Consider the following 22,914-nt stretch of genomic DNA (forward strand, 5'->3'; position numbering starts at 1 on the left):
AGATCTTATAGCGGCCTTCCAGTACCTAAAGGGGGCCTACAGGACAGCTGGGGAAGGATTTTTTACTAAGGCATGTAGTGACAGGACAAGGGGGAATGGCTTTAAACTAGAAGAGGGCGGGTTCAGATTGAACATTAGGAAGAAGTTTTTCCACTTTGAGGGTGGTAAGGCACTGGAACAGGTTGCCCAGAGAGGTTGTTGAGGCCCCATTACTGGAGATGTTCAAGGCCAGACTGGACATGGCCTTGGGCAACCTGGTCTAGTGGGAGGTGTCCCTGCCTGTGGCAGGGGGGTTGGAACTTTATGATCTTTAAGGTCCTTTCTGACCTAAACCATTTCAAGATTCTGTGATTCTATACCAGTCCATATAAACTGATTTGTCAGTGTGTACTGACCTTATTTCAATTCAGTTTTCCTCATTCATGAATAAGAAAGCAGCAGTATGAAAGGACTCAGATGTTCCAATTTTTATTGCAAATAATTGGCCCCTGCAATGTTTCATAACTATTTTAAGTAAGGCAAATTGAAGAATGTTAACATTATTTTCATTAGCTCTAGCATGATACACAAATAGTCACGTCAGATTCAAATATGAAGCCTCATTTTATCGTCGTCCAGCTCTATTCTTCAATGCTTTTAAAGTTTTCCTCATGATTGGTGCAATTTCTTCAATAAAAAAAAAAAAAGACCAGTTAGGGTTACAGCTGTCAGTGACTTAAAATGGTATTAGCATAATATTAAGAATATATCAAAAGACAGCAATTTAAAACAGTTATCTTGATAATCTTAGGAAATACCATTTACTTTTGATAGGCTTCTTTCCATCCTGAGTCATTATGCTTGAGCTAGAACTTCCACTGTTGCTAGCAGGAATGGGATTTGACGATGTGTTATTTCTGTCTCTGCTTTCTGCAATCCTTGTTCTTTTAAAAAAAGAAAGTAAGAAAAGTTGATATCAAACTACTAATTGATCTGGCTCATTTTGGAAAAAAAATTATCACAAACATTTAAGACTTTATACATTTAAAAGTCATAGGATAATTCAGGTTAGAAAGGATCTCAGGTGGTCATATCCCATTTCCATTCTTGCACAAGTTTTCCATTTATTAGATCTGATGCATCTTATTTGTCTCTAAATTATCAGATTAATGAAAAATGTTCCACCTGCTGCTCCTGCAAAGGGATAATTTTGGGAGAGCGAGTTGAAAAGCAGCTATGCCAACATGGGAACAACCATAGGCGACAGGGACAAGGGAGGGCACTATGCTCACCAGCAGCCATAGCAGAATAAGTGACCACAGCTTAAGATACCCACGTTCATGCAGTATGAATACCCTCCATAATGTTTATAGTCCAACTGCTGACACATCAACACATGGGACACTTCTAAATCAAACTGCTGACTTTTCTTTCAGACAAGAACAGATATTCAAACAGTAAAAACCAGCAGCCTGTCTCCACATAGTTGAGACAGGAGGAAGAGGTAGCAGCTGGTGCTATGACTAGTTTATCTCCCTGTTGCAGCCATCGTCTTGGATACAAGAGAGCTCATTAGGCTGGCAGGAACAGTAGGACAAACATCACATCTCAGCTTTGGTTCTCATGGCTGTTGAACTACTCTGAACTAAGATGTCACAAAGAAAATTTGGCTTTGTGATGTACAAAGGAAACATTTGTGGAATCTCAGTTTTCTGTTCCTCAGTGATTAGTGTTGGCTACTACAGACCATTCCAGACACCCCTTTAAGCTGCCAAAATAGAAACACACCATACAAGAGCATTAAAAGTTGCTGAGATTCACTCTGGTGAGCTGCATCACTCCAGACAGCTGACCGGTATTTTATGAAAGCAGGAGAACATGTGAGGCTACTAGGCAAGTTTATAAACATGAAACATCAACACTGGAATCTCCCCAGGACATCAAGTGGCATTAGTGTAATCTGGAGAAAACCAACAGCATTCAGTCACTCTCCAGCTGGGCAGGTGAATTCATTGCTGGCACTTTGGAGAAATGTACAACAGCACTGCATACATAGCAGAGGAGCACAGTAGACTTAAAAAGGCAAGTTAGTTTTTAGTCACTAGCTGCATAAAAAAGGAAAGTAAGTAGATAGCTATTTATAACTTCAAAAATATTTTGGCAGCAAGCTTTTGTATTAACAAAGACATCTAAACTCAAAAGCATAGTACAGAACACTTACTTGCACTTGTCTATGGGATGAAGTTGGGTGACAGGTCCTGCTGTCCCATGTATTTCTTGCTGTCGGCGAATATTCCTGGGTGGCTTTGCCGCACTGGTCACATAAGCCATTTTTACTTGCCTGCCTAACACAGAAGCAAGGAGCAGAGGATATGTGACTTTGTTTACACTTTATGTTTAAAGCTCAGTTGATAATATGGTTGTGTGGCAATTTCTACACTTTAATTGGGAAAAAAAAAAAATAATTCAGAAAAGCAGAATCTGGTACCAAAGGAGTAACTGAACCATAGCAAGTCACATACAGACTGCATACAGTATTTCTTCATGTTAACTTTGGTATTTGTAATTATATTTGCAGTCTTTGCATTCTTATTTGGAATCCTCAGTCTAACTAGTAAGGTTTGTCTACAGTATGCTGCAAATATTATGTATTAATGTATCGTATTAATGCTTGCATTTGTTTTTTAATTTATAAGTTGCTCAAAAGGAAGAGCGTTCTTTCTTAATGACTTCTCCTAGAGGTACAGCATTAGTGCTCAGTGCAAACAAATCACTAAACCCCACATATTAAGTGTCAAGAATAGCAGGACAGACTGGGTTTGTAAGTGGAAAAGCTAATCACAGATTTTACCTTTTGGTTTCTCAGACTGAGCTGAAAGAATATTTTTTGTAAGCGCCTTCAGTTTTTCTTCTCTCTGATTAAACAGTCTCAAGTACATTTCACGCCAAGACTCATATTCCAGGAGGCTCTCATTTTTAAAATCTCTCTGGCAGTGTTTCTTCCACAAGTGGTCAGACTCTTTTGTAAACATCTAATTTGAACACAAGGCATCTTAAATCAAAGATTTTAAAATAACATTTTCAAGACTACCCGTTAGCTGAGCCTGTAGACAAAGCCCAGTTCCCTAGTGGAGAAAGGTTCAGAACAAGTCATAGAATCCCACTACACATGCTGTCATAGATACCCCCAACATGGAGCATGGCAATACCATGCAGATATTGACATCGATCTAGAAATCACATAGCTTCCAGTAGCAGAGCTCTGTATTTGAGTTAGTGAGCCACACTTACAGGCTAGACTTGTGTTTCCAGCACAGGCTCAGGCCACACCAGCTCTCAACTTCAGGCACACAGAGAAAGGGCCAATTTGCACTACGAAGTGCTACATGCTCAGAACCTCAATATCCAAATGCATCATGGAGCTAATGTCCTAACAGATTTTAGTAGATCATAAAACTACCACACACATGAAATCTCACCCCAGATACTTCCCGATTGTTATGCTTTGCAGCCTTAACAGTTTGTAACTTGAAAATGCTTCTATTATGACTTCCCCATCTATTTCAATGGTAAATACTGTGGTCTTTTTTGTTTTTCTGCTTATTTTTAGAAACAGAAATATTTTTCTACCCCCACTGGCTTTCACTTAGTCATCAGTAGTAATTCTCTCAAATGCTTTAAATCCTGACACTCGAGAAAGGGAGGCTTGATAATGACAGCTGAGGTCAAAGAAATAAGTAGGCAAGACAGAAAACCAGTGTAACCCATGGAGAGTCTTTATCAAAAAGGGTGCAAGGAAGGCAGAAACAGATGCCTCATGTCCTCTGTGGTTTCCTGAATTTAACAAGGCAGAATTTACCGGATTACATTCCTCTATTCGAAACAACTGCTCTGGTGTGCAACGTGTTAGCACAGGCTCAAGAATTTCAAAGGGCACACCTCCTACTTCATGTAGTGCTACAAAAGAGGACAGTATTTTCAGTATCTCATTTATTTTATCCAGTGAGTAAGACCACTCACCAAACAGTTTAAAAATAAAAATACAAGTTAATTTTAGAAAGCATTAACAGAACATGTGTTTTGAAGTCAGGCTATGAAAATATTTATAAATCAGCAGTTCCATACTGACTAGCAGTTATATTTGAGGATGGAGAAAGCATCTTTGAATAGCTATTGCTCCATCTTTACCAATATGCATCACTCCCCTCTCTGCCTACACAAGGGAATAAACAATTTCTTGATCACTCATTCCAATTTATGTAAACAAACATCTTGGAGGGAAAATAAAGTCAGCAGGCTTTTTGGCTTATAATTTATAGGACATTATATTTCAACTAAAATTAGAACTTTAAAAAAGGTAAGCTTTCAAAACAAAATACATTTTATCATGGCTGTAAAAAAAAAAAAAAGATTAAAGGATTTAAGTGCCTTTAAACATGCTCTGAGTCACCTTCTGTAGGGAGGGGCAATATCTTTTAGTAGGCCAGTTGATGGCATGGAGAAAAAAAGGAATCTGATACACTTTCAGGCACAGCCTACTACAAATCCCTTAAAGTACTCACAATCAATACTATTTTGAAGCACACGGATGCACTGTTCATACAGTGTAAGCATCTTTGAAAGACAGACTGCTTTAGAGCCGGAGTAAACTTGCATTTTGGACTTCAGTCTCCGTCCTGTAAATTGAGTAGTCTCACTGACTTGCTGGGGTGCTTCTACAACAGGTGCTGGGGAAGCTGCAAACAAAACATCAGGCAGGGTTTCCTTTACCTCATGACATTTTACAATGCTTTAAACATTCAGCTTTGAGAGAAACACAGCTGATAAATGAATATACACGTGTCCTTTCTTGAAATACAAAGTTACTGCATTACAGTTTGGGGCCCTTACACGTATTATATGTTACAGAAGTCCATTCATCATCTAACACCAAGACAGCACATACGTTGCAAGTGAGTTGCACCAACTCAAACCAGCCTTACATTATTTAGCTCAGGTCTACATGAGATGTATTCACATCTCTATTACTCTGTTACCAGTCTACAGCACACTATTGACCTTCCCGAGTTATCCTAGCAAAGCCAGAAACTGCAATAGCAGTGATGTTTCAAGACCAGAGTGATACGAAACCACTGAAACCTCATCAGAGGTGGTAAGAGAACCACTGGCATTTTGTGTCACCTACTTATAAAGGTGCTAGCAAGTTTCTACACTGAAGCTTGACCTAGTGCTTCCTGTATTTGTTTCATCTAAGACAATTTCTCCTAAGGCTTTGCCTGCTATAAGGTATAGACAGGAGTAAAAATAAATGGAGCCTGTAAAACCACCACCTGATCTATGCCCTCTCTACATCTGTGATAACCTTCCACAGTATTTCTTTATTCAGCAAGACATAAGAAAGAAGCCTTTATAACTCCCTTCTGCTTCAACATAATTTCTACAGATGAGAAAGTGAAGATGAAGCATTTTTTTGCCACGGACAGATAAGCTAATATAGTTTATTAGGAAAGGAGATAAAGACATTTCTACATAGAGCTGTAAAAACCTGCAGTATTTCACATTTATCAGCCTTGCATACTACTTACCTTTAAAGTCTGCAGCATATGAGGGAGATGAGATTGAGATGCCTGTCAGAAATTTAGGCAGTGGAGTATTAAGGAGATCTTGGAGGGATGCCACCTTGGCCTGTGCAGAGTCAAGTACACATTGCTTCAATGTTACAAATTTGGGTTTACTGAGGCTTAAAATAAGCTAAAAAAAATTCCTTAAACAAACCCCAAAGTTAACTAGGATAACTAGAATTCTTTCTTTTCTCCACTAAAATTTACTCACTGGATTACTTTTCAGCATACCCTTTCATACTCTACTTACCAAGACTACATCACAAAAGGAACTTAGTGGGATATCTGCAATCAGTGCATGAAAAGACATTAAAGAACAGAGTAGCTGTGTTCAGCTAACAGGCTTTCAGATAAATCACTATTGAGGTTAGAGGCATGCAGTGAATGAGACAAAACTGCAAGAATACAAAACCACAATCAAATGTTTAAAGGCAAACTAAATGGCATCCTGAAAGACAAGAAACAGCTTTATACCTGGTTCTATCAAGTCTCATATATCATGCTGGATAGGCCACTTAGCCTAAAATTTTCACAGATAACCCTTTAAAAAGGGATTTAAATATGCAGCAGCCTGGTAAGTACAGGTCCCTACAAATGCTCAGCATTATGTGCAACATCTAAATTGGGTCTTAGGTGTCCTCCAATTATAAGCTGGGCACTTACAGCCCAAAACTCGCATCTCCCTGAACTTCATTTCAGTATTTTAATAACTTTTCACAATTGCTTGAACATCCAAGATTTTTCCTCAAACAGTTTATGGTAGAGTATCATACACAAGCCTCTACAATATTTCTCCATTTGAGAGAGAAGATATTACATCCAGATTGCAGATTTTCCACAGTAAATAAAGCCTGGAGCTTTCACATCACTGTAAAGATAAAAGACTGAAAAGACCTCTAATTCCTAGTGCACAAAAGGGCTTCATTTAAAGGTAATGTTAAACATTAACACATGTTTAAATCTACCTTGGCTCAGAGGAGCTACTTAAGCTTCTTTCACTTCAAGGGACTACGATAGTTCACACTGCAAACATGTATAAGCTATTTTTTATATGCAATACTGTGTTTTACTTCAATGCACTAAAAGAAGAAAGTTTAGTTCCAATGCAGACCTTAACATTCACTATTAAAAGAACTACAGCATCTGACAAGATGACTGTGCTATACACAAACAGCTGCTACAATCACAAATCAGGCTGGTCAAGAACAGAAGGAGACATGTTTCCAGAGGTAAGTACCTTTACTTTGTGGGTAAAGAGAGATGAGCTGATACAGATCAAAGACTATTGCCATATTGGAAGTCAGCCTAAAAATACAAGACAAGTTGATTGTAAACTGTCAGTATGCATTAAACAATCATTTTTTTTTCCCCTATTATTGCAATTATTGGCAATTGCAATGCAGCCAGTATGTCAGAGCCATGCAATCTGTTGCTTAAAATAAATACAGCTGGATTTCACTGAAAATAAGAGTTCAAAGCACTTACTCATCTGCAGGTTATTTGCTATTATCTCAGCCATGCAGTGGTTTACCTTTTTATTGGGAGTTTCTGACTGATCACATTTTTTTACATCTTCCTCTCCCTCTTTTGCATGTGAAAATTTTGAAGTCTTTTGTGGTAACGAGCTGTTCTGTTCACTGCATTTCTTTGTCTGTTCACCTGTAGAACAAGTCTTCCTCTTTCTTTTTTTGGTAACCTGATCATAATTAAGATATGATTCAAAAGACATAGTAGGGGGCTCAAATTCCTCATCACTAGATAATTCAGCTTTGCTTTTTATGACAAGTTTTTGGTTTAGTTTCTTCACATGCTTAGGGTTTCTCTGTTTGGAAGCACCCTTACTAGGCTTTTCCTTCAGGGGTGATAAGTCTTTATTGGCTACAGAGGAACACTGCTTTTCTGAAACTTTCTTGCTGTCTGTGGAGGTTCTCTCTTTGAAGTCACTTTCTTTAGCTTGAGGATTGTTACCCTGGGAAGCATGCCTAGAATCACTGCGGCTACATTCTTTATGATCACATTCTTTTTGACACTCAGAATCTCCATTTCGGTGGGTCTTTTCACTACAAGTACGCTGCTTATTCAACTTTTTAGAAACGGGAGCGCTACTGGAGCTTCTGGAGGCCAGTGAAGATGCTGTGGACTTCTCTGAAAGTTTAATCTCCTTGGAAATAGAAGATTTGGTCTCATCTTTTTGTTTTTCAGTATTTTGTTTTCTTCCTCTGTGACCACTGCAACAGTAAAAAAAAAAAAAAAGAAAATCACATCCTATGCTGTATCTGATGCTAAATTCCTGAACAATCAATCTTTTTACCTATATTAGTAAAACTAAAAGCATTAAATCACACCATGTGTCATAATTTTACAAGACACAGAACTGTGCTCTGCTGAGCTCTTATTCTTCCATTATCTGTACAGAATCCCAGAGAAGCACTTCTTGGGTCCAGCACCACTAAATACTGCAACAAGAACTGACAACAAGACAAGTGGGGAGTAGGGACATAACCATCAGTAGGAAAACATGCCTGACACAGTACTGCTTGCTTTTAACAGGTTGGATACCACTTTTTACAGTCTTCGCTACATGCTTTATAACACAGACACGGTACTTGAAATAGCTAGGAGACAGAGAATTTACAACATGCTCTGTAGGTGATGAGTGATTATAACACGTCAACCTTTCTGATTTGCTTATCGTGGGTTCTGATATTTCACTTTCTCATTGTTTGAATAACATCAGATTTAAAATGGACTATTGAGTCAATCTAAACCTTTGGCTTTCTCAGCTCAACTACCTCAAATTGTCAGAGGTCTGCAAAACATCTAAAGCACAGTTAGCCTGGCCATGGCAGTGGTAGCTGCTTAATTCTGAGAAGTTGCATCTCTTCAGTGACACCTCCGATATTGGAAGCCTCTCTCGGTCCACGAGAGCATTACAGGAAAGTCCTCTATACAACCAAAAATCACTGGAGAGCTGCCTCATTTAACCACCACCTCTGGGAAGAAAGAGCAAGCTTCCCACTCCCCTGAAGAAGTGCAGAGCAGTGCCCACCATTGGCTTAGTCCTGCTTGTATCAGCTAGGACCTAAGAACTTGTACCAGTAAAAAAAAAAAAAAAAAAAAAAAAAAAAAAGAAAAAAAGCAGTTGAAGTCTCTGTCCCAGCTGGCTAATTGACTGATACTGGTTGCTATGACTTGTTTTCTGGTATTTTACATAAGATTGTCCTGGTTTCAGCTGGGATAGAGTTAATTTTCTTTCTACTGGTTGCTGTGTTTCAGATTTGGTATGAAAGGAATGTCAATAATGCATATTGTTTTAGTTGTTGCCAGGTGATGTTTATATTTTTCCAAGGACTTTTTTCAGCTTCCCACAGAAGCTGAGAAGAAGCACAGACAGAACAATGGAATGGCTAACGGAACATTCTGTACCATAGCCATCATGCTCAGTATATAAATGGGGTTAGCCGGGCAGCAGGTACTTGCGATCACTGCTTGGGATGCTGCCAATTCACCAGTTTACTGGGTGGTAAGAGTGATTTGTGTCTTATCTATTCTTTTACCATTTTAATTATTATTGCTATTTTCTTTGTCTGATATTGTTCTATTAAACTGTCTTTCTCTCAACCCACAAGGTTGGGAGGTTTGTTTGGTTTTTTTTTGTTTGTTTGTTTTTGGTTTTTTTTTCCCCCCCTTTTCCTTTCCCCTCCTTTTCATCCTACCCTTCTGGAGGAAGGGGGAGAACCGCATGAGTGGCTGTGTGGTTCTTGCTGCCGGCTGGAGTAAAACCACGACAAAGACTCATTTCTCTCATTCAATTTATGAATTTGTCCTAATGTATATTTGTCATTCCAAACACTTTCCTAAGCTTTCTAAGCTGCATTTTATAGTTACACAGTTACACTACAGTATAATTAACCTTTTTTCTAGAAGTTAGTTCACACCTACCTTTTATTTTCTGGAAGCATAAGTTTTTTCCATTGTTTTATCAGGGTTTTAGCTACATTCCCAGCAGTGGCATGTTTCCTAAAACTGTTAACTGTCTTGCCTATGCCAGTTTCCTGTTGAAGATAGTGCAAGAAAGATGAGCAGAATAAATCACAACTAACATGCCAAACAAAATCCCCTCTAAAACTGCTACAAACAGCATTAGCCTGGTAGTCAGAGCAGTCTTATGACAGCCAAAGAAATAAATGCGCTCTTTATACTGCAAGCACAACTGAAGGAAAGGTAGATATTTATAACCAAATATGGTGAGCAAAATGCAGTCTTAATTCATAAAACTAAGAAGTCATTTTCTTCCATTAAATGTATGTATTTCAGGAATTTCACTTGGCTGGAATGCTTCCACCCACAAAATGAATACTGCTCCACCAAATTAGATTAAACAATTCAAATTCCCTTTAGGCTTATGCAGGAACATTCTAGCACATAGAGAACATATGTGATGGACACATTGTCGTCTAACATGCATCTCAACCAAGAGTAGTATGGGGTAGAAGGGTCAGAGGTGCAGAGTTCACATGACTAAACTCAGTCTCCATTTCAGCCACAGGAAAAAAAAAAAAAAAGACATTTAAAACCTGTCATTTTCTGTTTTCCCCCAGTACAATTGTTTTCACATTACCATTGTGCCTTCAAGTCTTGCTCTAGTGAGTTTGTGTTGTTCAACCACAACTATCTTGCAGACTTTGAGTGTATATAGAATCACAGGTGGTTTTTTTTTAATCCTCTTGTGCAGTCTAAGCAAGAGCTATACATGTGCTACTCCAACATAATCAACTCACACCTTAGAAAGGAATTCCTTAAAATCACTTTAAGGATATTTACCTTCTATAGTTTGAGCAATACTGGTTTGGTAGGTCAGAGTATTGCAAATAAATGCAAGAAATTTGGTGGGATTGTTTCCTGAAGCTGTTTATGTTCTTCAAATGCATTACAAATATGTAGAGTCCTTAGTCGTAAGACATCTCTTTCCTCTATTTGACTTGAAAGCTTCCAAAGTCTGTCACATTATAAACCATGCAAGTTTGCTGGGAACACAAGTTGCCTGCAGAAGCCCTTTGTCATTTTAAAAAACTAATTGCAATGAGATTATTTTATTTTCTAATAAAAATACATAAATATTGCTGTATTCCAGTAGACACCTACCTGTGTTTAGGCAGGCAAATGTCTTCATCTAAACAGGCTAGCCAAATATCTTAATTACCATATTTTTCTCTTACTCTTCAAAGAACTCTTGCAAAAAACACTTTTTCCCAAAATACAGACACATTGCCTTTAATAACTAGAAGCTTCATAGACCAGTGTGAGAATTTCTAATATAAAATTTGATAGTATGCAGCTTGGATAAGGATACAATTCACAAGTATCCTTACCTGGGATGCCCGCTCTTTAAATGCAAGAAATTAACATTGAGCTGCTGATAAAACACAGAAGACTTAGACAACTGACCTAAAGAATGGTTCACCCATATTTGTTTTGTCTTAAACATTGACTTGAAAGCAGTTTTACAGTGAGAAGCCGCTAACCCCGAGTAGCAAAGTGTTCTCTATATGCTCAGATTCCTGCTCAGTACTATCACTGATGGCATAATACTGCATTTGCAGTTGTATGCCTGGCTTCCAGCTGGCTTTTGGAAAAGGCTCCATGGTTCCTTGTACAGACCTCTAAATGAATCTTGATTAAGAGTCAAAATTTAGCACATTCACTGCTTCCATGATTGCAGACCCCTGACCTTTACACAGTAATTCACTATGGAAGAGTTTAATGTCTAATTGGTTCACTTACCATTAGAATATCCAGTGATATATCCAAATCCTGTAGTACCTTGAGTGTTTTTATAATCTGGAAGGAAACATTAGATTGTTTTAAAACAAATATTCATAAATTCTATTTTGTTTTTCTCATCTTCATTCACATGTTTAATCCAAAAGCACTCAATAGCATTAAGAGAAATATCCAGTAACTCGAGGAAAATGTAAGCACTCCTTTACTGCACATCAGGGCAGTGATTGAAGTCTGTGCTGTGAACCAGTACAGTTCTGCCAACCCCCAATTTCAATGACACCACAAAATCCAGTAGGTATGAATTTACCACTACAGAGATTACATCAAAGATCAATAATATAGTAGTACAGGCTACATACATGTGCCCACACTCCTTGTATAGGAGCGACCCTCCCTTGTCAGAGCCAATAGAAAAGCTGCATTATCCAGAACCAGCACCATGCAGAAATCAGCAAGTCTCCCAGCAGGTCTCCTAGTCAGCAGCAGCACCAGTCCTTCATCAGCCAGGGCCAAGAAAAGACAACACGGCTGGTGGGAGCCCAGTTTGCAAAAAATACAGTTTTGAAAACTTAGCTGCAATTTGTACATTAACAAAACAAGCTCAAGCTGGAACAGCTGTTTTGTTTTGCACTGACAAAGCCTACACCTGTTACAAAACTCAACATTTCTATCAAAGCAGAAAAGAATTTTTTCAAATACAAAATGCTCATCTTCCTATAAGAAGTGTTTCAATAAAACTAAAGTCTCATTTATAGGCAGAATGTAAACTTCTTTGGCAATATAATACAATTTCTTTGGCAATGTGTATACAGCACCCCAGAGTCTTGCAGCTCATCACACACAAGCAATTTGCCTTATCTTTCACAAACTTCCAGAAAGCTATGTTATGTAGATGACAGAATTAATGTGCAACTGAAGTAACAGCATTTCACAATATTTTCACAAAGCCTAGTCAAGTTTTTCACATTGTTGCCACTTCTAAATGCAATGGCAGGAACCCGCAGGAATGCAACACAGACTACCCAGAAACTTTTTAACTATAACAACAGCTATGCTAACTTAAATAACTGATGAACTGTCATTTACTGTATCAGATATTGCTTCTGAAGTGGTGGTGCAGGAGGTGGAAGAGGTAGTAAAATAAGCGAGTAGCAAATTCAAAGAAACAATTTACAAATTGCACTGGAAGGATATTTTTCTCCACTTTTGTTTTAAGTTTCATTGCTTCTATAATGCATTAATAGTGGAATCCCACAGTTGACACTGTATTTCATTGTGTACAGTGGGCTCTACCTACATGCCTGACATACAGTTCTTCCTGTAAATCACCTACCCTACAACAGCGTTTCTGAAACCTAGAGAAGTACAGGAGAAATGCTTCACAGCCTGGAAAAACATGAGAAAAGCTTTAACAGTAAGGCATACACCTAGTACCAGAGGTAACAAACCAACTCTCTCCCAAGAAGTCCAGCTAACTACAAAATGGCAGGACACCTACAAAAAAGGCTTCCTGACCAAAATTTCGGAACCCATACAAAAGCCATGTGAAGTTCTGCTTATCTCCTATTTTAGAGGAAGACACTCCCTAAGCCACCAAGCTGTGTTAAGAATATCTGCAAAAAAGTTAAAAACAATTTTGCATTTCAAGAGAACTACTCTTCCTTCTGAGAACAATACAAGCTTAACATTTAATTTTTTCCAGATGCTTCACAGGTATAGGCTACATATTTCATGAGCTAAACACTTTTTCTAAATAATCCCATCAGGGAAAAAATGTGTTGCAAAGATGCTTAAGTAGAAAAAAAAATAATTGCTCACAATGTTAGTGACAAGCATTAGAAACTATGTTATCAGTGTCACATTAGTTCATTAATTTTATTTAATTAAAAAATATATCCCCATTCATTTAATTTATTTTGCAATGAAAAAGGAAGTAACTTGTTGCTGACAGGTTGTATTGTGCTATATAGGATGACCAGATACTCAAGCAGCGCAAACCACTGGGAAAAAGCCCATAGGCCACAGACAAACCTGTATGTGGAAGAATACTAAGAGATGTTTTCATTCAGCTACAAAGAAAATGGGGGTTGGGGGTGAGTGTTTACTCTTGATGGGTTTTAGACTAAGTTAATTCAGAAAGCCAAGTTCATTTTGGAAAAACAGATTCAGGAAGCAGGCAATTACTATTCATACAACTTCAAACCAACAGGCTAAATTACAAAAGTACCTAGATGACAAGCATGTCCAAAAATCAGTCAACACATTTTAATGAAAGCCAAAACTTTCAAAGTTTTGTAAACCAAAGACCACACTGTTCATTTTGCTTTCTTGAAATGTGTGTCACATTGGGCAAATTAAGACAAACAAGACAGTTTCATTAAAAAGAAAATAGAAAGCACCCATCAAACCCTCCGACAAGTCTCTTACGAGAAGCAATCCTGATCTCTCAAAAGCAGGGAACAGCTCAGGCTGCAGTGAGATCAACTGCTAGCTATGTACACGACTGCCAAATGAGAGAGCTCTACTTCCCTTGTACTGTAACAGGGCAATGTAAATGGTAGCACCCAGCCTGCCGGCAGGAATCACCTGTCTCTGAGCCCCTGGCATTTAGAACCAAACTTAGTTAGCCAGAATCAGGAAACAAGCAAATTTAATTTGTGGCAAACATCAGTAACAGCAGCATTTATCCTATTTACTAGAGAGTTCCGGTTTCTCTATCCAAGACTAGGAGGGGCTGTTTGCTATTTAAAGCACAAATACCAAGCTCCAATATCTATCAGACTTTGGTGAAGACCACAGAAAGGTATACCATGGAGCACAAGACACAGTAAAGCCTGTCACTGAAACTAAAGCTTGTTCGAAACACAAACTTTGGCATCATGACATTTAAACGGTGCACCATTACAATTATTACATAAAATAAGGAAGAAAAAAAAAAGTCTTTATCTGAAGTCTGTTCTGACCAGGCCTTCAAAAACAAAATGAAAATTGACAGTTGAGGTGGTTCACTCTAACCATATACTTTACCATAGCATTTGCAGCCCATCTGGCTCTTCTTATCTCACTGAACTGTACCCAGTAATTTCCCCCCCCCCAAATCCTTCAATACATATATAACCCTCCACTGTTTTATTTTACCTTGTATACCACTATCAGCTACTCCCTTATGGAAATTCTGTTGACTTTAACCAAGATTGTAATTTTTCTGTAAACTTTACCAAGAACATAAGTTACCTTTATATAAAATTCCTGAACTATTCTATATAGTTCCTAAATACCAATTTCTAAAGAATATTCCAAAGCCTTTAGGATTGTTGTTTTTTCCAATAAATGACATTCCAAGCAAGCCCAAGAGACTTGTCTTCATGCAGCATAAACAGAAAACAGAAGCAGAGCCTTATGGACAAACTGAGAGCTGGCACACACATAGGTGCGAGACAAAAGTAAAGGTGACAACAGGAGCAAGAGCAACCTAATATGAAGGGGAGGAGGGAAAGCAGGTGGGCATGTGGAAAGCAAAGGGCAATGGTAGTGGACAATAGGTAAGAAGCATGTGAGCAAACAAAAATTTCCAGAGTATAAACTGAAAGCAAGTGATGAGAACAACAGATCTCAGGGGCACCAAGTTTGGTCTCTTCTCACTGCACAAATGTTGCTCCATCATCCCTTATACAAGTATTGTACAGTCTCCTCATTTTTTCTAGCTGAGCCTGGACCCTCAGAAAGGATAGGACCCATTAAGAGGTCCCCAGGCCATCTGTGGACAACAGACTGATTCAACATTTCACCATGCTAACTCTTTCCTGCTTTCTCTCCTTCCCTCCTCACTCACTAGCCGCACCTCTCTCAAAGGGATCCCTACTATTATTTAGTTTATTCTCTTCTATAACGCAGCCCATGAAATTTCACCAAGTCCATAACTTCTGGCTGAGCTGGATGCCTCATTTGAAAGAGCACCAAGACGTTGAAGACAACACATTAGAAAAACCTAACACATCCCCAAGCAAGTCATTCCTATGCCCTCGGGGGTGAAGTGGGGGAAGGAACAACTGCTTGCCTAAAAAAAATTTGTATGGTTTTGTTTCCAGCTACTAAATCTAATTATCTCTTTCTGCTAATTAAAGGAGTCTTCTTTCACAACACAGCAATGCAAATGCTAGTCACATACTTTACCTTGGTTCTTTAGTTTCAGTAAGTTATGCTAGCTAGAGTTATAGCCATTCTCTGGCTGTCTTATTATCTTTCCAGCTTGGTAGTGCTGTTTTTAAAAACAGTCCCCAGAACAGGACATAATATTCCCGTAATTGTCCCTCTAATACTATATAGCGGTAATAACATAACCCTGCTAAGCTACCCAAAGATAGCATTTATTCCATAAGCCACTGCATTGTAGTGCAATTTCATGCTCAACTGGTAATACATCAGAGCTCCGAATCATTTTCTGAGTCAATGCTTTCCAAAATACAGTCTCCTGAGTGACCTATATTCGCAGCTCCTAGCTGTGACTTTCCACTGAGCCATGTTAAAATGCGTGTTGCTCAAATGAACGTAGCTTAACACATGATCAAAGTCAGTTTCTAGAAGAGTCTCTCTTCATTTGACACAAACTACTTCAGTATTTGTAGTATTTCCCTACAATGCCTGCTGTCTTCTAAGTTAAGAGAAATTTGAGTAGCATCATGTCAAGAACAGATGCATAATCACTTCCTGCCCCCCCAAAAAGCCACCACAAACCCACAACCAAAATCAGGAATCAACTGTTTTCTGATGAGGTCTGGCACTTATTTTTGGTGAGTGCAATTGAAACCCATTTTATGTATTGCATCAGGTCCATAGCATTACTACTGTAATCAGAATCATACAGAAGAAAGTCTTGAAAGACTTCCATATATTTATGAGTGTCAGCTGAATATAATCTGAGATAAATTTGGCAATACACATCTACATAAAGTCTCATCAAGTGGCATGGATCGTGGCACCATCCTTTAATTCTACAACAATTACATCTCATATGCAACATCATGCAGCTGCTCAACACATTCCTTCATGATCAGTGTCAATGAAGACCATTTCATTTACCTGTGTAAACAATAGCACAGTATTTTTCCTGTCCTGCTGAACTCTCCTAGTACCTTGAGCATCATTCAGTACCTAAATCATTAGTTCTGTTCATTCCTTGGTCAATTCTCTGAAAACTCACTGGGGTAGCTATCAAACCTCACACACTAAGAAGCTTTTGACATGAACAATCAATCTTCCCTGGTTACTATCAGAAAGTATTTAGTATTAAAGAGTACCAAGACAACTATTATTCTCAAGTATGGAACTGAAATATTTGACAGCATCAACACTTACCCACATACACATGTGTAATATTGATTTATTATTCTTTCCACACATACCTAAAACTTTCCTCTTTGCCTTTAAACATGATAATCACGTTTTCCATTACTAGATTTACTTTCTATTAGCAGTGTAATGCACTGCTAACTTATGGCTAACAGTTTCTCACTTCCCCTACCACCCCTTAGCCCCTGTTATCCATAAACATTTCTATTTCACTACACACAGTTTTACCAGGGACAGCAGAAGTGCTGCAGCACCACCATTAGTCCCATTTTATACAGCACCTGCTTGCAGTCACGGCACATAAAAACTATGCCTCTCCTCCCTTAACAGAGCAAAATCTGCCAGGGCTATTCACATTTTTCACTTGAGTTGAATGTGTTTTGAAACTTACTGGTTTGGGATCACTTAAAAATTTATTACCTCTAGAATTGTTTTTTTCTTTTCCCTTTCAATCTCTCGTTCAGAATAGCATATCAACACCAACCTCAAATATTAAAAAAAAAAACAAAAAACAAAACAAACAAAAAACCCCAAACAAACCAAAGACCAAAGATCTGATCACTTCGGTAGCACAAGAAATCTTAGGTTAATTGAACTGCAAATTAAAATATCTGAAGAAGCACCTGCACAGATATTTGCATTTTGGACAAGTATAGCCTACAGCTCTGGCATTCAGGAAGATAAACCATTATTGGATAAGAAAATAATTATTTCCTATATAGGCATGCACACACACTTTGAACACACAGTAGATATGATTAATAAGCAAGCTTTTCAAGTTCATTAACTACCAAACACAATGCAGATTAAATTTTACTGCCGCCCTCCGCCTCCAAATACTCCCACAAACTTGTATTGAGTTCTAACGTCTTAGAAATCTACCATGGCAAACGAGTTCTGTACTTTCAAACTGTAATCCCCCCTCAAAGAAAAACCCCACCTTTTCGAATGCGCCTTCAGTGAAACATAGTTTATTACTTCGTAGAACAGTAAGCCAAATTTGGCGCGTACTGCTTCGCTTCCATTTCCTTCATAGTGCAGGCTGGGGGTCGGAGAGCCATGGAAGGTGTCTCCTTCCCCCTCCGGCCTGGAGCCTGTGCTTATCTCCCTGTCTGCCTCTCAGTACCTCCTGAGTGTCAAGAGCAACTTCCACAGGCTGCTCTGATTCACCTCCCCACTGATGTTTGCTTGCTTCAAGTAGTCCTTATCTAGTCCTTGCAGCGACCCCGCTACCCTACAGCTTGCTTCATTTCTTTCAGCGATAACAGCAGCTCTGTTCTTCTGGCACCAGGAATAACAACAACGCAGGGCACCACAGCTCCCGCGCCTCTTGCTGCACGCCGCTAAAACCAAGCGGAAACACCTATTTCACCAAGAAAACGTAGAAATTAGCACTTTATCTGCTGTGTTCTGACCCTCCCACCGGGCACCTCGCACAGGCAGCACGACCTGTTCCATGTAACACCTCGCCGTGGTTGCCCTCGTCCCCCTCACCTAACTGCACACAAGGCCCCTTTGGTCACCCACAGACAGCTCCAGCCCTCACCCACCCAGGAAACCACCACGCATGACATGACGGCTCCCCAGCCCTCCTCCAACCCCTCCCGGCCACGACAAGAGAGGGGAAACAAAACGGAGACCCAGGGCCGGAGCTCTCCCCTCACCTCAGCTCCAACCCCCCTCTCCCTGCTCGGCAGCCCGCGCCGAGGGGTGGTCAGGGCGGGCCCGCACCGCCTCAGCGCGGCGAGGGCCAGCGGCCTTGACCCGCCCGGGCACGGGCCTCCGCTGGTGCCTTACATATATACACGTATATAGTATACGTTAAGAGATGGGGGCAGCCCCCGGGGGGACCCCCCCCGCCGGAGCCAGCGCGGCCACAGCGCCGGTACCTCTGCGGGCTCCCGCGCGCAGCCCAGCCGCTCCTTCAGCTCCAGCACCCGCCGCGCCGCGCTCCGCCCCTCCGCCATGGCGCCGCGCTCGCCTGCCCTGCCCGGCCCGCCCCACTCCGCCCAGGCTGCTCAGCCCCCGCCCGCCCCTCTTGTAGCAGCGCCCGCGGCGCCATAGGCGGCGGGGGTGCGGCCCGGCCAGGCCCCGCTTCGCGGGAGCCGGCTGGCGGCGGCGGTTCTCCCCGTCCCCGCCGGGTCCCAGCGGTGCCCGCTATTTGCTCAGCTCTCCCTGGACGGGAGAGCTCTCCATGGACGGGGGTCGATGGGCAGCGCCCGAAGCGCGGCGGGGCCCTGCTGAGAGGCGGTGCAGGCAGCCATGTCCTGGGGCCGGGCCAAGGCTCCGGTCAGCAGTCGCATGGAGGCAGACACAGCCAACGGCGCCCGACACGAAATGACTGTTCCCTGCCGGGCAGTTTGCTGATCACAGAATGGTCAGGGTTGGAAGGGACCTTCAGAGATCATCTAGTCCAAACCCCCTGCTAAAGCAGGGTCACCTACAGCAGGTTGCACAGGATCATGTCCAGGCGGGTTTTGAATATCTGCAGGGAAGGAGACTCCACAGCCTCCCTGGGCAGCCTCTTCCAGTGCTCTGCCACCCTCAAGAAGTTTTTCCTCAGATGGAATTTCCTGTGTTCCAGTGTGTGCCCATTGCCCCATATCCTGTCACTGGGCTCCACTGAAAAGAGTCTGGCGCCATCCTCTGGACACCCACCCTTTAGATATTGATAAGCATTGATGAAATCCCCTCTCAGTCTTCTCCAGGCTAAACAGACCCAGGTCTCTCAGCCTTTCCTCATAAGAGAGGTGCTCCAGTCCCCTGTTCATCGTCGTAGCCCTCCACTGGTCTCTCTCCAGCAGTTCCTTGTCTTTCTTGAACTGGGGAGCCCAGAACTGGACACTAATCCAGACATGGCCTCACCAGGGCAGAGTAGAGGGGGAGGATGACCTCCCTCGACCTGCTGGCCACGCTCTTTAATGCACCCCAGGATACCATTGGCCTTCTTGCCCACAAGGGCACATTGCTGGCTTGTGTTCAACTTGTTGTCCACCAGGACTCCCAGGTCCCTCTATGCAGAGCTGCTTCCCAGCAGGTCAGCCCCTAACCTGTACTGACAGCCAAGCCCCTGAAGGCATGACTGTGCCCGCGGGCATGCTCCTGTGGTCCTAACCTGCCAGAGAAGGCAGCACTCAGGCTGAAGAGGGCATCCTTTTCTTTCTGTCCTGCCTTATTTACAGCCTGATGGCTAGTGCATTTATTTTGGGGGGGGGGGAGGGGGACGACATGGGGTGCTTTTGTGCTCTGCAACTTTCAACGTGACTCCTCTGTGGTTTACCTAAGGTCACAAAAAACGTAGGGCAGGGAATCGGTCTTTGGTGCTGCGTGAACTGCATTGCTGAAACGGGATCTTTGCCATGGAGTTTGCTGGGGCTGAGCAAGTGCGTGAAAGACTCCAAACTGAATGAGGTCCTCCTAAAAAAACCTATGGGTTTGCATTATCTCCTTGGAAGTTAATGTAGATATAATTGTGTGAACCGACTCGGGCAGGATGCAGGAATGACCACAAGACCACAAATGAAAGACAAAGAACAAATTTAATCTCAATACCTCATGAATCAGGGGGTCTCCATAGCAATGCCTGGGCAGAGGGACACAAGCAGGGGATGCAGGCACCGCAGGGCGGGAGAAAGTCCTTGTTAGCAGGAGCACGTGAGCTCTAACTTGCTGTTCTTGCATGCTTTTCAAGGGTTCAAGCAGGCATAGTTTTCCACTGTGCTTTGATCTTCAACAAGACAGTATGCTAGATAAGGTGTCCCTGAGTCCATCCCAGGCTTACGTTATCTAAGTGCGGGTATTCTACTCGTGAGTATACAAGGCTGAACAACAATTAGTGTGATATATGTGTTGTCCAGCACTCCAGGTGCAAGTCACTTGAGTGTGTTTACAATCTTCCTCCCCAATCTTCCATTATTTTCCCACAATAATTAACATAGACATATAGGACATCTTTCACTCTTCAAAGCAGCATTTGGGGAAGTATTAAAAAGAGTGTATCCAGTCAATTACAGGGGAATTTTAAGTAGGCAAAAGTCTGGTATTTGCACATTAGGGTTACTATTCTTGCAAAATAGATCTTATTACAGCTTGGCACAGCCTGTAGCAAATTTATCAGTAGAGAAACCAAAATAGTTGGTAGGGCAATACAGTAGGTAGAGAGCTCAGGTTGGATATGGACAAAACAGATCTAGGTCCATGTTGCAGACTGGATCTCCGGTTCCCATGCTCATCTTATATTTTACAGAAATAATTAACTCATCTTCACAGTGTGCAGAGACTTCATCAACCCTACCTTAAAACCGGCCATCTGCAACTAGTTACTCTTTCTTTTTTCTGGCCCTAATAATATGAAATTACTTATACAAAGTGGCATTTATACAGAAGAAATCTTGGAAGAGATTCATCCCACACGAGCATTATGGTTAAAGTAATCTTTGAGCAAGGAAATTGAGGCTCAGATTGTCATATGGATTATGCAATTGAAGCTGGGTTTCCCATATGTTGTTTGAAAGCCTTAATTATCAAGTTACTATGTTTTCTAGGATGAGGAGAATCTCCTTGCTGTACTTCTGCCTGGTTATTCTCAAAGATCATGACTTCACGCCAGCCAAAAAGAAGAAAACATTTAAAATCTCAAAAACTTTCTTAGAACAAGAAAAATGTTTCTAGCACCAGATCTAACTGTAGCATTTCTCATATCGCCTGTCATAACTTTGGCAGAGGAAAGAATTCCAAGTGTATTTCGTTCTTCAAAACTGCCGGTGAATGCTGATTGTTATGAGGATTCGTTTGTTTGGCATCGATGCGGGACTCCTGTCAGGAAGAAGTGGGGTTGCCACACACAAAAATATAGCTCCAATAATTGCTCTGTCACTACATGCTCGAGAGCTGTGTTGTGCCATCAGCTCCGCTCCAAGGCTTGCAAACTCTCATCTCATCCCTAGGGTCCTCTCCATGCCCTACTGTCAGTGCTGGGTGAGTTTCCGAGGAAAGAATGAAACCAGAAGTAGGGTTTATATGAGCGAAGGAGAAGAGCTAGGTGAGCATTTCGGGGGTGGATTGATGTGAGAGGCTTGGCTGGGCGAAATCAGGCAATGAACTGGGAGCGAGTAATTGAGTACTGGGGGAGGTCTGCCTCGAGGGGGAGGTCCGAGTGACCCACCTGGGGTTGGGTGCCTTGCTAAACACAGTTCCTCAAAGCCGCCTTCTGTGAAATCAGGGCCTGTGCGTGTACAAGTAGTAGCTTGTACATTTATTCAGCAGCTTAAAAAGAATACCAGTTTATTTTCCATCTTTTTACTGAAAAGACTGCAGTTCTCACTGAAATTCAATATGCTTTCACAGTTATCTCCAATCTGCATAAGGAGCTTCAGACTTCCTGAAGACATTACTGGTGTGATTACTCAACACATTCAGATTAATGCATTTAAATATATATTTTTTGTAACTATTTATCATAGTGAACTAAGTATGGGCTTTGGGGGTGCATAGTATTTGGCTGAGTATATACAAATGGCTCAGAGCAAACAAAGCAGTCACGATCTAAAGCTGACCTGAGTTTTGTTCACATCTTTAGTTGACCGAGATACATCTCCCTGTGGCCTTATTTGTGCCGCTTGCATTCTACTAACAAATCAAAGCATGCTGACATCATAGAATAATATAATCACAGAATGGTTTGGGTTGGAAGGGACCTCCAAAGATCAATCTCCCTGCCAAGGGACATCTTTCACTAGGTCAGGTTGCTCAAAGCCCCATCCATCCTGAACTCGAACACTTTCAGGGGCATCCACAGCTTCTGTAGGCAATCTGTTCTAGTGTCTCATCACCCTCATCATGAAAAACATCTTCCTTGTGTCCTGTCCCCCTCCCCGAGCATACTGGCTTTTGCCCAGGCGCCCAGCTTTGATGCGGGGAACCCAGTGGTCCGCGTTCACCTGGGGCAATTATTACCTGCTGTGGACCTACCTACTGTCTTCATGTTCCCCTTCCTTTCCTCCCTGGTACCTGTGCATTTGGAGGGTCCAGGCTTGTCCCCCCAGTCTCTGGAGGCCAGGCAGCCCTGGGAAGCCGAGCTCCGGTGGCTGGGCAGAGGCAGGGAGCGAGGCATGGAGAGGAGGGGTCATTTTAAAGAGCACCCGAGCACAAGCTCCAATCTCCTGCTCACTGTGACAGCAAA

General features: G+C 41.4%; 1 protein-coding gene across 1 annotated transcript; it reads right to left on the minus strand.

Moving 5' to 3' along the window:
- Positions 1-469: 469 nt before the first annotated feature.
- LOC309669602 (elongin-A-like) lies at positions 470-18,700 on the minus strand (the record flags this gene model as incomplete). The annotated part of the gene is made up of 11 exons (XM_082480323.1): positions 470-666; positions 805-923; positions 2,201-2,324; positions 2,831-3,011; positions 3,839-3,936; positions 4,542-4,715; positions 5,565-5,664; positions 7,132-7,828; positions 9,543-9,655; positions 11,385-11,441; positions 18,623-18,700. The coding sequence occupies 11 exons, from the start codon at positions 18,698-18,700 to the stop codon at positions 605-607; spliced, it is 1,803 nt and encodes a 600-aa protein (XP_082336449.1). The 3' UTR covers positions 470-604.
- Between the last annotated feature and the right edge of the window lie 4,214 nt (positions 18,701-22,914).

The sequence above is a fragment of the Vanellus vanellus genome, assembly GCF_965231255.1.
Source record: "Vanellus vanellus genome assembly, chromosome: 3".
NCBI lineage: Eukaryota > Metazoa > Chordata > Aves > Charadriiformes > Charadriidae > Vanellus > Vanellus vanellus.